The following is a 13,005-nucleotide window of genomic DNA, read 5'->3' on the forward strand; positions in this document are numbered from 1 at the left end:
AACGCTCCACCTAACCTTTAATACGTTTTCATTCTGAAAACTGAGCTTCTCCCACAATTATCAAGATTCAGTACAGGTGACTTAGTGACTGCCTTAGTCATAAATACAGAACCATGTGACTCAACAATGACCTGTTTTTGGTCAAAAGATTACAACCAACCAGTCCACACCTGATGTCATTTAAAATGTGACCATAAAGGTCCACTATTATTGTAACGTTTAAAAAAGACAAGGCATGTGAGGCTATGTCAGCTGCCGTTTGCATGAAGTGTATATTTCTACTTTCATTGTGTGTTTCCCTCACACACACACCCTCCCTCTGACTAGGCTCTGGATTATTAGCTTAAGGTCTCTAAAAATATCCCTCTGACTGTTTAAGCCTCTGACAACAGCAACATCTCTCACATTTTGATAGCTCCATATAAACCGTGGCTTCAGAGGGCTCATGCACTCCTTGTTATCTTTTTACCTCATTTGCCCGAAGAGGAGGAAAAGGAGGAGAACTTTAGAGGCCCTGAAATCTGCCCTCTCTTTGTAGTAATCAGACTCCGATTATCAAAGGCACGCATGCAATCACGGCCATCTCAGAATGAAACGAGATGCTTTCATGTGAGCGAGTGGATTTTTGCCCAGATGTCACTCAAAGCACTTGTCATTGTTGCAACAGCTGTCGAAGCACATGGGACGTCATTTGGAAACCACAACATGCCAAAGCAGCACATGTCAAATATGAAACATACACAGCCTGGAACATAAGATTTCTGAATATTAATGCCATAAGCTCCTTATGGAATTGCCATTTTAATTACCTATCTGTTCTGTTTTATTGGTCGGCATGTGCGGTCCCTGTAATTGCATATTTACCCGCCATACAATATTTACATGTTAGCGTTAGCTGAGCCTTATATTACAAATATTTCTGATGTTGAAATGCATAACGACAGATAGAAATGAATAATTTCCTAAAAAGGATTACAGTGTACACATGTGGCTCATAGATATTGCTTCAATTATCTTTTCTTCTTACGCCCCCACACTCTCTCCAAAGGCTTTTCTCACAAATATTATAACTGCTAACTAGAGGCGGAGGGTGAAGCAGAGCCATGTGCTGCGCAGCAGCAGCAGCAGCAGCAGCAACATCGTTGTTGCATTTATGTGTCTCTTTTAAATGCTTTGATATGAAATATTACTGTTTTGACAGGATGTTTTTCAAGCTGCTCTTGTCTCTGCGAGATGCCTCCTGCTTGTCAGTGATTGAGCGTTCCCGAGGAGAAAAAGTCAATATGTGGTCATAAATAAAGGAAAACAAATGCGAGACCTGAACCCTCAATGAATAGAAAAGACGAAGGGAGGTGAAAGAGATGACACATTTACATTAAATGATTATAAAAACCGCTTCTTGACTGCGAGAGCTAATTGTTTCGACTTTGTGTGTGTGTGTGTGTGTGTGTGTGTGTGTGTGTGTGTGTGTGTGTGTGTGTGTGTGTGTGTGTGTGTGTGTGTGTGTTTTGGGGGGGTGAATTGACATGTTGGCATTGCTGTGAAGTTGATGCAAAGCACAGAGCCATGAGGGTTCCCTCCAGGGACCGGTAACCTTACTGTTCCATGTCATCTCCTCCCCTTCTGTTTGAGGAGCAGGTTGTCAACCTCTCCCCAAGGTCACGCCAACACCAGCCCGCCTTCTGCACATAATTGGATTATTTAGTATCTTAAAATCAACTTATTGGCCCCCGTCTGGGATCAGAAGTGGACTTCTTGATCTAGATCATCTGTCATGATTTGTGGCATCGTTCGGAGCTGACACGCAACAGCTTCTGTCATCAGTTAACACATCATAGAGTGGCCTATTTAGTACAAATCACATGTGGGACATCACTGTGTGTCTTCTGCTTACGATTTCAATGCAGCTGCTTTTTTTTAAAAAGAGGGCAGTAGTTTGGACGAATTTGTGTGAAATACAGCAAACCCGTAGCTAACAGATACTTATTTATTTTGTGAAAAAGATGGCAAAAAGGACACTTTGATTATAGGTGAATGAAACCCCAACGGGGTCCCAGGAGCATGCTTTTCTTGACTCTTCAGACTTTCTTACTGTAGTTTTTACCAACAAATACCAACAAATGCATGGGATGAATCTGGGTCAGACCTTATGGTGAGGTTACAGGAGTTTGCCATGTCATGCCATATGGTTACCAAAGGTAACCTGACCTGCCAGATGGCCTGTTCCACACAACCATCTGGGAGGTCCTCTGAAGAAATTGATTGGAAACAGGAAGTCCATTTGAGAGAATAGGAGGTTATTGAACCAAGCATTCAAAATCAGCACTGAAAACTCATTAGTGAAAGTTACAAATGATATTCTCATATGGCTCTCACAAAAGAATCTTGTGTCTGTTCTAGTCTTGTTAGATCTAAGTGCTGCTTTTGACACAGTTTATCACAATGTTCTTTTAGAAAGGCTTGGACATGTTGTAGGGAACAAAGGAACCGCGCTAGGCTGGTTTAAATTCTGTCTGTCTGATAGATTTCATTTTGTTAATGGACAAATCCTCTTCATACTCTAGGGCAGTGTTTCCCAACCCTGGTCCTCAGGGCACAATATCCTGTATCTTTTCCATGTTGCCCTTTTAAACACCAGTGTTTCCCCGCTGCCACACATCTGACTTAAATGAATGAGTGATTAACAGGCATTAGCAGCACTTGATGTACTCCTGTGGAGGCAATGTAAATCTGGTGTGCTGAAGCAGAGGTATGGATAACATGCAAGTCAGTGTACCCTGAGGACCAGGGTTGGGAAACACTGTTCTGGGGTTACTTGTGGAGTTCCACAGGGTTCAGTTATTGGACCAATTCTTTTCACTACATATATGGTTCCAATTGGTAAAATCATTAGACAGCATGGGCATAATCTTTCACTGTTATGCTGACAATAGTCAGTTGTATTTATCCATAAATCCTGATGAACCTAATCAGTTAGGTAGATTACAGGCTTGTCTTGAAGGTACAAAAAAATTTAATGACTCTAAACTTTCTGCTTTTAAATCAAGACAAGACTGAAGTTCTCATCTTTGGACCAGAACTTCAGAAGAGGAAACTGCTTTGTCAATCACCTGACCTGAACGGCATTAAATTAGTGTCTGAGAACAAAGTAAAGAAACTTGGTGTTATCTTTGACCAGGACATGTCATTCAAATCCCAGGTTAAACTGATTTGTAGGATTTCCTTCTTCCACCTCCAGAATATTGCTAAGATTAGAAGCATCCTTTCCAGGAGTGATGCTAAAAAAGTAGTTCATGCATTTATTCCATCAAAACTGGATTACTGTAATTCATTACTATCAGGAAGTCCACAGAATGTATTTAAAAATCTTCAGCTTGTCTGAACTGCTGCAGCTATTTCTGATGAGAATTAAAAAGTTCATCTCTCCTATTTTAGCTTCCCTATATTGGTTGTCATAATTTAGCGCTATATAAATAAACTGCATTGAATTGAATATCACAGCAGTAATTTGCTAAATCAAAGAAGTGCAAATAATTGGTGATAGCTCAATATGATAAGGGTGGTAATATCCTGTAATCACCTGATTTAGTAATAGTGACACTAAGCAGAATAATTTACCCAGAAATAAACTTGTATCACATATCCTGAAACTATTTTTATGATGATAAAGAGTGATAAAGGATGATGTGTGGAAAATAATTCTGCCTTCCATCAAAAATGACATTTGCTTGCTTTTAGTAATGGTAAAAACAATCAAATTGTCAGCTTTTGTTAGCAGTGAAAACTTGTGGTAGTTTGACCACAAGTGTGTATTTAAAGACGCATGGTCTAAAATGAATGCCTTGTGAGTCTATCCCTGTGGGGCAAAAAGCTCTGGCACTCCTGTTTCAGGAAGTAGTAGTCAGCTGGAGCAGAGAGGGGCAGAAGATGGCAGGATTTCTTGATAATTGAACATTTTGCTTCCGATTGGTTAACAGCAACACAACTCTACCACTGACTCTGTTTACCTTGCAGCATTGATGTTTTATCTCCGCAAATAACTCAAGACTGAAGGAGTTCAGCTGTGTGGTGGAGTTGCTAATGCTAACAGTTAGCTTCTACTAGTCGTTCTCTGCTGTTTTCTGGACACTAAACCAACAACAGCCTTCGCCATTGTGAGTCAAGATGATTGAGTCCATGAATCTTAAGTGACAGTGTGAGGTAGATCTGTGTGGCTTTTTTTATTTCAAGCGTTTACCTGTCTATTTTCTATCAGCAGCTAATGCAGGAAACAGGGGTTAGAAGACTACTTTCACATTCAGCCTGCATGTGAATCTCAGAGTGACCAATTAATCGTATTTCTAAAACAAGCAAAAAACTTTTTTTGTGTGAACTTTCTCTTTAAAGGGACCGAGTCCCAATGTTTCCAGTTAATAATGTGCACGTGCCCACCTAATAGTCACTAATAACTAAACTGGTCATTATTTTATTCCTGTTAAGAGACAAATTATCAATAAATATGGAGCAGTTACAGAACATCCTTTAAAGTAGGCTGATGTTGGGAAAGTTGCTGGTGGTTTTGAAAACATCCTCAGTTTTTCACATAAAAAAACTGTTTCCTGTACCTTTTCTAAACTGAAGTTGAAAGCACCATGAATATGTTTTGACATAGCGAACATGTAACTCACATGACTGATCGCATTAATTAGCAGCTGCTTCCACTTAAAGATGAGAAACACAGCCGATACTTGCTATCATGAAAGAACACTTTGCAAAACTCGAAGACTTATCTCCATTTATTTCTCCTTTAAAGAATGAACTGAAAGGATCCTCCTGTTTTTTGACATTTTGTTTCTGGTCAGCTATGGCAAATCTTCTGCAAAAAAAAAAATTACGAGTTCTTCTCAAACACTTTATTTGGCTGGTCAAAATGGTGAAAATATATTTTTGATTATGAAGTTTGCTCAATTTGCCAGTGATTAAAGTTGAATAGATGATTGTTTGAGTGTGTAACATACGCCTGTAAGGAGACTACAGCGGTATAGTAGCCGTTAAGTGCCTACAGCGATGGGGATTCCCACATACCAGCACATATTCATGGTTTCTGTGGTTGTTTCAAGCCTGGGGGCTGATGTAGCGTTATCTCATGCTGCTGTGGTAAGATGAGATGATGGCGGGTAATAGTTTAAATGGGTGGGCTGCCTGCCTATTAAATCAGGAGCTGGCAGAGCAACACTAACTCAGGTTACTTATTCTCTAGTGACATGTGAGGAGCAAAGGGAAGCAAGATGTCTTCACTTTACATCTGTGGTTTGACATTGTGCTCTGTTTGTGACTCTGCAATTACCTGCTTATTTACATGTGTGTGTGCGTGTGTGTTTGTTTTATTTTTTCCAGGAGGCAGCCACATTTGCCAAAGAGCTGGGCTTTGAGGTGAGTTGACCAGCAATTGCGCAGTAAAAAAGATCCTAAAGGTTTATTTTTGCTGATAATGAAGTTCTTTTTGGACAGTGATTGATGTGCTATTATACTCTCCAGGCCTTGCAGCAGTTGCTATGGAAACCTGGCAGTCGTCATGGTTTCTTTGTTCAGCCAGCTCTCTGTTATGACGCACTCTGCTAGGTCTGCACCCAACATCGCCTACAGATGTTATTTATTGAATTTTGAAAAGCCTCTTGGGAAGCCGAGAAGTTGGGCATGGTTTCAAGCCTTTCTCTGCAGGCTTGGAGCTCATCAGGTTGCCAGGTTAAAAAGCATCCTCATTATCTTCATTGCACTCAGGGATGTTACTGCATGTCTTTTCTTCACAGCTAGAACATTACACCACATCCACATACTCTGTAGTCCTTTAATGATCAAATTATAGCCACTCGTGGTTTCAGATTATGGAAATAAAGATCACGGTGCCTGTCCCTCCCTAGAATGTGCGTCTTAAACCGGCTCCTAAGAGTAAAATAGGTATTCCTTTAGTTTATTTCTTGCTGGTATTTTTGCATATTTTCTGCATCTCTATTTAGGCACAAAAATCTAAAACACAAATAGCCAGTGTGCGTTGTTGTTTTCTTGTTTGAAATGGTCTCAGGTATTTTAAGTGCCATCTCTCTTTCAGAGGCAGAGCTGCCTTGAATATGGCTCTGCTCTGTGTGAATAATTGTCATCCAGAATCACTAACAGTGTGATCAACGTGACTGGAATAGAAATGCAACCCTGATGGCAGTGACAGGTTTAAGAGAGGAGAAGGGATGAAAGCAGGAAGGTGGGGTGGGGGGGTAATGGAGGGGCCTCACATGAAAAAAAAAATATCTGAAAGGGCAAAGTGAAGACTCTGCTAGTAGTTACAATTCTTTGACATTTTCTGTGTCAACTTGATTTGGCAGAACACTGTGAAATTGCATTGGATGAAGGTGATTTTTTTTTTCAGATAACACCAGCCGTGTGTACTGTACCCCCATCTCTGGGTTGAAAGATGTTTTCTTCACAGTTGTTTTTCCTTACTCTTGTCACTTTCTGACAAAAATTATACTTACTTTTTTCAAACTGCGTCCCATAAAATGCTTTATGCTAACGACTTTAGAATATTGGTACATCAGGTACAGGAAGTTTGATGAAAAGTGAAAAATAGTGTGACTTTAAGACAATGCACTGGTAAGATGAACATATTTTCATTCATCTTTTAATCATTAACTGATAACCAGGAACTAATTGTAACTACTTAATTATTTTGCAAAAGTCGGTTTTAGATTCCGATTTGTGATTCTGACGTTCTCTTGAGATGTCATTTCACCAATTGGCCAGTTCGTTCAAACGAATCCGTTTGAAAGCATGCAAATATTGCTTACTGTTCCTGCTTGAATTTAAAACTTGAGTTTACAGTAAAACATGGTATCACTTTACGATAAGGGTTCCTTTAACAACGTTAGTTAGTGCATTATTAAACATTAATAAACAAAGGGTCCCTTTATTAACATTATTTAGTGCATTATTAACAGCAGTAGCTCAGAAGGTAGAGCGGGTTGTCCAGTAATCGGAAGGTTGCAAGTTCAATCCCAGCTCTGACCAGAGAATGCTGCTGTTGTGTCCTTGGGCATGGCACTTAACCCCCCTTGCCTGCTGGTGGTTGGAGGGACCGGTGGTGCCAGTGTTCGGCAGCCTCTCCTCTGTCAGTGTGCCCCAGGGCAGCTGTGGCTACAATGTAGCTCATCCTCACCGGTATGTGAATATGTGTGTGAATGAGTGAATGACTGATTGTGTTGTGAAGCGCCTTGAGGGGTTGCAAAACCCTAAGATGGTGCTACACAATTACAAGCCATTTACCATTTTTAAGTATGAATAAACAAAGGGTCCCTTTATTAATGTTACTTAGTGCATTATTATACATTAATAAACAAAGAAGAAGACATTTATCTATAAAGCACTTTTCACAAACACAAGTCACAAAGTGATCAGCAAATAACATTACTTAGTGCATTATTAAATATTATTAGACAAAGGGACCCTTTATTAATGTTACATAGTGCATTATTAAACATTATTAAACAAAGGGTCCCTTTATTAATGTTACATAGTGCATTATTAAACATTATTTAACAAATGGTCCCTTTATTAATGTTACTTTGTGCATTATTAAACATTAATAAACAAATGGTCTCTTTATTAAAGTTACTTAGTGTATTATTAAACATTAATAAACAAATAAGAAGACATTTATTTATATAGCACTTTTCACAAACACAAGTCACAAAGTGATCAGCAAATAACATTACTTAGTGCATTATTAAATATTATTAGACAAAGGGACCCTTTATTAATGTAATTTAGTGCATTATTAAACATTATTAAACAAAGGGTCCCTTTATTAATGTTACATAGTGCATTATTAAACATTATTTAACAAATGGTCCCTTTATTAATGTTACTTTGTGCATTATTAAACATTAATAAACAAATGGTCTCTTTATTAAAGTTACTTAGTGTATTATTAAACATTAATAAACAAATAAGAAGACATTTATTTATATAGCACTTTTCACAAACACATGTCACAAAGTGCTCCACAAACAACATTACTTTGTGCATTATTAAACATTATTTAAAAAATGGTCTCTTTATTAAAGTTACTTAGTGTATAATTAAGCATTAATAAACAAATGGTCTCTAATATAAATTAACCACTTAGCTAAAGTCTGTTTTCGAAGCAGAAAAGAAATTAAATCACTTTATAAACAGTTAAAATAAAAATCGGACTAATTGCAGTACCAGAAAAAACACTAGTGCACATGTTTTTTTTCATTTATTTCTGAATCTCATAAAGACAATAATGTCATTTCCCAGTGAGCCTCTTGCAAATTTGCTAATTAAGCGATTTCAGGGAAACCATAATTAAATATTCTCAATATCTAACCCTCAAACAGAGCGTGATGTACTTCTGATGTATTCCGAAACACTGTTATCATCGCATTATGGATGACTAACACAAATGACAGCCTCACTTCCTCAGTATAAATACAAGATAAAGAGCTTGTCCCCTTCAACACAGCAATCAGCAGATCTGAACACAGTCGCCTGATTGTGATCAGTTTCCTTTAAATGCTCAAAGAACTCTCTGCATCACAGCACTAATTGAATCTCTCCCTCGCAGTATTTTTCAGGCAGCCTGCAGTGGAGATTATCAGTTTCTCACTGGCTTCAACAGAGAAACACAATTTAACACCCTTGTAAAGCTTTCATATTTCACGCTTTGTTGATTTATGTCTGATCAGTCACCTCACAATCGTAAATATTGCCATTTGTCAGCAGTAAAGCGAATCGACCGTATCATTTGTCAATCCGTTAGTTTTTGCACGCGTTCTGAACGCTACGTTTCCCGTGTTGTTTGGCTCTATAGGAAGTTGTCAGGTGAGTGTTTCTGACAGGGAGGAAGGAGCATGCTGCCTACGTGTGTGGTTACCTGTGTTTGTGTGTTGCGATGCTCACTCTGCCACCTCTGGCCCTGAGAACCTTTCAGCTCCTAAACCTGAGTAGAGTTCCTTTTTTATGTCAGTGAACATAAAACCTGAAGGTGACAATGTGCCGGAGCCTTGTGTGGCTTTGCATTCAGTGTCTGGAAGAGTGCTTGTGGTTACATGCAGTCACAGTGACAAATTGCTCTTTTTTCACCATCCCCTGCTAACAGCCTCTGTATTAACCTCACTATTAGCACTTACTTAGAGTGTTACACTCATTTTTCCTCAGCCCTAGGTCTCCCCGGACCTCTTAGGGTTGATTAAAGGACGTTTGGGAAGCATTTAGAGGTGTAAAAGCTCATTGGTTTGAGTGAGCCAGAGTGGCTGGTCGTATTTGGCCTATCTTTCTGATTACTCCCATAATCACAGCATTTGCTGTCCCTAAAGTTGCTCAAGTGTTAGCTTTGATACAGATGCTCAATGCCATCCGTGATCCCTAATTCTGGCTGCTTAATGTGCTGCATTACAGAAAAAATAAAACAGTCCACCCTGCTGCAAGACAGAGATAAAGACATTCTACCTGCTTATAGCACATCATGATGAGTTAATAATAAAGTAGCACTGACAGGTGTGTATTTTTTTTTATCCCTCTCATGATCAAAGGCAAGCACTCCGGAGAGCTTTGTCGTCTCCAGGCGAGAATATCCATTCTGTGCAGATGCTGAGGAGAGATGGCCTGTTTCAGGAGAAGGATACAGTACACGCACCACCTCTCCCTTTGGCTTGCACAAGTAGCTTTATCTGACAACAGCACACCTTCCCTCTTATTTTCGTCTCACTTAGGGAATATGACATTCTAATATTTTCCAGCCCTCCTGTAACTACACGGAAGCATCTTCGAGTCTTATTGATCCATCTCAAAGCAGCTCATCTGGTTTTATTATCACTTGATCTGTCTGCCCACTCTGGAAAAGAACCTCGACCCATCTCATGATCTTCGATTGACCACTCAGATTCTGCCCATCGAGATACATTTATTCAACTTGACATGCTCACCCTGGTGTTTCCATAGACAGATGACATTGCAGCGATCGCAAACAAGACCCAAAACCTCCCCAAGGAGAACGTAAAGAGGCAGCGAGTGGTGGTCTTCACTCAGGGCAAGGATGACACCGTTGCAACTGTTGGTAGGTCACTCTCGTTTCCTGTGTTTTGTCTGCTTATTCACAAATGTCCCCTTCTAAGTAATCCCTCATTTTGACCCCCTTTGGACATATTTACCCTTCACTTAAACCGTACAACATGAAACTGAAGAGTTAAATAAATGCTTGTTGACTGGAGGGAGCAGAATGTTATCAGTTATTTTCTTTGAAGTTAAGCTCCGATATTGACACCAGATGTTTCTTAAAAAAAGAGGGAGAATGCTTGCACTACATTCTGTCATCTCAGAGCATAAAAGAAGTGTGGGGGATGCAGAGAGCCGGCATTGATTTGTGAAGCACTTCTAACTTTGTCTTGGACAGACTCCAGGCTGGTCCTCAGCAATTTTAATGCTTCAACTCTTAACATCATGTCCCCCCTTTGTCTTGTTAAAGAAAAATAAAATCTTGCAAAATGCTAGCAAAGCGACCTTGGGGAGAAGTTGACAGAGCTTCAAATCAATCTACATTTTTTTTATACAGAGCATATTTAGTAGTAGGACATTAAAAAGGCAGTGTCATCATAACTGAGCTTGGGTTGAGGGGTTTAAGCAGGAGAGACAGTAGTTTTCGATTACTGCTGGGAGCCTTTGACTTTGTTTGGAGCCACAGGGTGTCTCTTCTCATTGCCCTTGTGGTGTAGTTCAGACTATCAGAGCACACACTGTAAATACTTTTTCTGGGTGTAGTACATGCAAAAAAAAAAATTTAAGTTATTTTTCTCGGAAAATTTAATTTAATTTTTTTTTAGCATTTTAAACGTTTTCCATACTCAAAAACTTCTACAATTTTCCCAACTCAATATTTTTGGGAACAATTTTGATTAGGTTGGACTTCAGCGTAAATATGAGTATGTAAAACTCAGTTATTGGCTTAGATGGAAGATAAATGCCAGAACCCGCCCATTTATCCTGCAACGGAAGAAGAAGGCACAAGGCACTGACTGTTAAGCGGGACGGTCTATTTTGGAAGAGCGTGCATGCGCAGCCGAACTTGTGGATAAAGCTTTTCAAAAACTTGTAAGTAACTATTTTGACTATTTTAAGTTAATGTGTAGTCAAAATGTCACATCTAAACGATTTATATGATTGTTTTTAACTGCTCAGGCTGCTCTTAGCTAGCAATGTGTACTAATTGTCGGCCTGTTAGTTCACCATGTGGTCCGCTTTGTTACTATCAAACATCACTTTTGTGTTTATTTCAGAAACCATCATTTTCGGTAGGCTGTCACTCTTATATAGTTAATTAATGTACTGTTTTGTGGGCACTTCTTAATGTTTATGAATTCTTACAGAGCAGATATATAGCTTTAATTGTGCTTGCCTGCCTCACAGAGCTGCTTGCAAGTGTATTTTGAACTGCTAGTTATCATAACTAGCCGAAATTTGAACCGACAAATGGCGCATCGGCCATCAGCTTGTGAAAACCGCGGGGGGATTTTTTACGTTTTGGTCCGCTTATCTCCATTTTATTTATTGCTGGGGCTGTATTATATGCTGCTCTTCCTGTTTCTCGTCTATGCCGTTAATTTTCTGTCCTTCACACCCGCTCGTGTGTGAGTGAGAAACGGAGAAAAAAAATGGAGAGACGAGAGGCGATTGATCTGCTGGTGTGGTGTCGAAAATATGGAGAAACTCTTGTTTGAAACTCGGTACGCCGCCTCTGTAACGTCTGCGTCTGCCACACTCGATGGATTACGCCACCGTCACGTTTGCTCTTTGTAGGTCGACTCGTCTGACTTTTCTTTTTTGTTTTAACTACAATAAATGTCTGTTTTTAGTTATCACTCCCATAAGATTGCTTCTGACTGCAAAAAAGTGTTTAAACACCGCGTGGGCCATTTAATGGCTGATAAAATCCTTAAGTAAAGATGGAATGAAAATACATAGCAAAATTAAAATATCAATCAATTTATGGCACAACTACAGTGCACAACACCTGATTCTGATGAATTATAAACAAGAAAATGTTAATAGACATCTTCATTTAAAATTCACGAGGTAATTCACAACAAGTGTTGTTTTTATTCACGTGTCACTGTTTTGCTTGCCTATATTAAAATAATTCAGTGTAATTAAATCATATTAAGGGGTTTATGCCATCAGTTTGGCCAATATATAACATTTAAACCATAATACTCTTTTTTTCTTTTAACAAACTCTGAAGGTGATGTACTTAAAGATATAAGTGACTCAGTTCTGAGCGACAGGCGTGCTTGACCATGAGTTACAGAGACAACATGCTTATCGTGGGCATGTGAAAAAAAGTTTTAATGCTACATATTGGCCAAACTGAAGCAATAAACCCCTAAAATGACTGAATTACACTGAATTATTTTAACTGAGGCAATTAAAACAGTGAAATGTGAATTTAAACACGTTAACACTTGTTAAACTTGGTGAATTACCTCACAAATTTTAAATTAGGATGACTTTCTTGTTGATGCCATCAGAATTAAGTATAGTGCACTGTAGTTGAGCCACGGAGTGATTTATAATACATTTAGGCAACTTTTCATGCAATCTTTAAAGATTCTATCTGCCTTAAAATGATTTCCATGGTGTTTAATTATTTTTTGCTCTTTTAAGCAGGTTTATGGAGAGTGACAACTACTAAAAATTAACATTTAATGTTATTTTGTGGGAAAGCACATGCTTTTCTCTTTTTCAGCAGTTGGCAGCAGATGGCAAACTTTCTCCTTAACTCATTCACTGCCATTGACGAATAAAGTCGTTATTTTAGATCCAACCGTTAACTGCCAATGACATGTTTTTACTGTTTGGGCATCGGAACGAGCCCACACGCTGAGAGAACAAACATCTGAGCTCTACGTCACACTTCACATGATCAGGAAGCAGAACGTCCATGTGTTAGGAGATTGTTTT

The 13,005-nt window shown here is 38.9% G+C and overlaps 1 protein-coding gene across 8 annotated transcripts in view; it reads left to right on the plus strand.

The window, feature by feature from the left end:
• The window catches only part of LOC107387556 (adenosine kinase), a 194,848-nt gene that overhangs the window by 142,206 nt on the left and 39,637 nt on the right, over positions 1 to 13,005 (plus strand). For 3 of the 8 annotated variants that reach the window (XM_070545650.1, XM_070545647.1, XM_070545648.1), the window contains exons 8-9: positions 5,377 to 5,412; positions 9,994 to 10,108. In XM_070545650.1, the coding sequence (XP_070401751.1) occupies positions 5,377 to 5,412; positions 9,994 to 10,108 (151 nt within the window). Of the gene's footprint in view, positions 1 to 5,376; positions 5,413 to 9,584; positions 9,713 to 9,791; positions 10,109 to 10,997; positions 11,228 to 13,005 lie in introns of those variants that run through there. The other 5 variants (XM_070545640.1, XM_070545642.1, XR_011516908.1 and 2 more) reach the window with 4 other exon arrangements.

Source organism: Nothobranchius furzeri, chromosome 16, assembly GCF_043380555.1.
Source record: "Nothobranchius furzeri strain GRZ-AD chromosome 16, NfurGRZ-RIMD1, whole genome shotgun sequence".
NCBI lineage: Eukaryota > Metazoa > Chordata > Actinopteri > Cyprinodontiformes > Nothobranchiidae > Nothobranchius > Nothobranchius furzeri.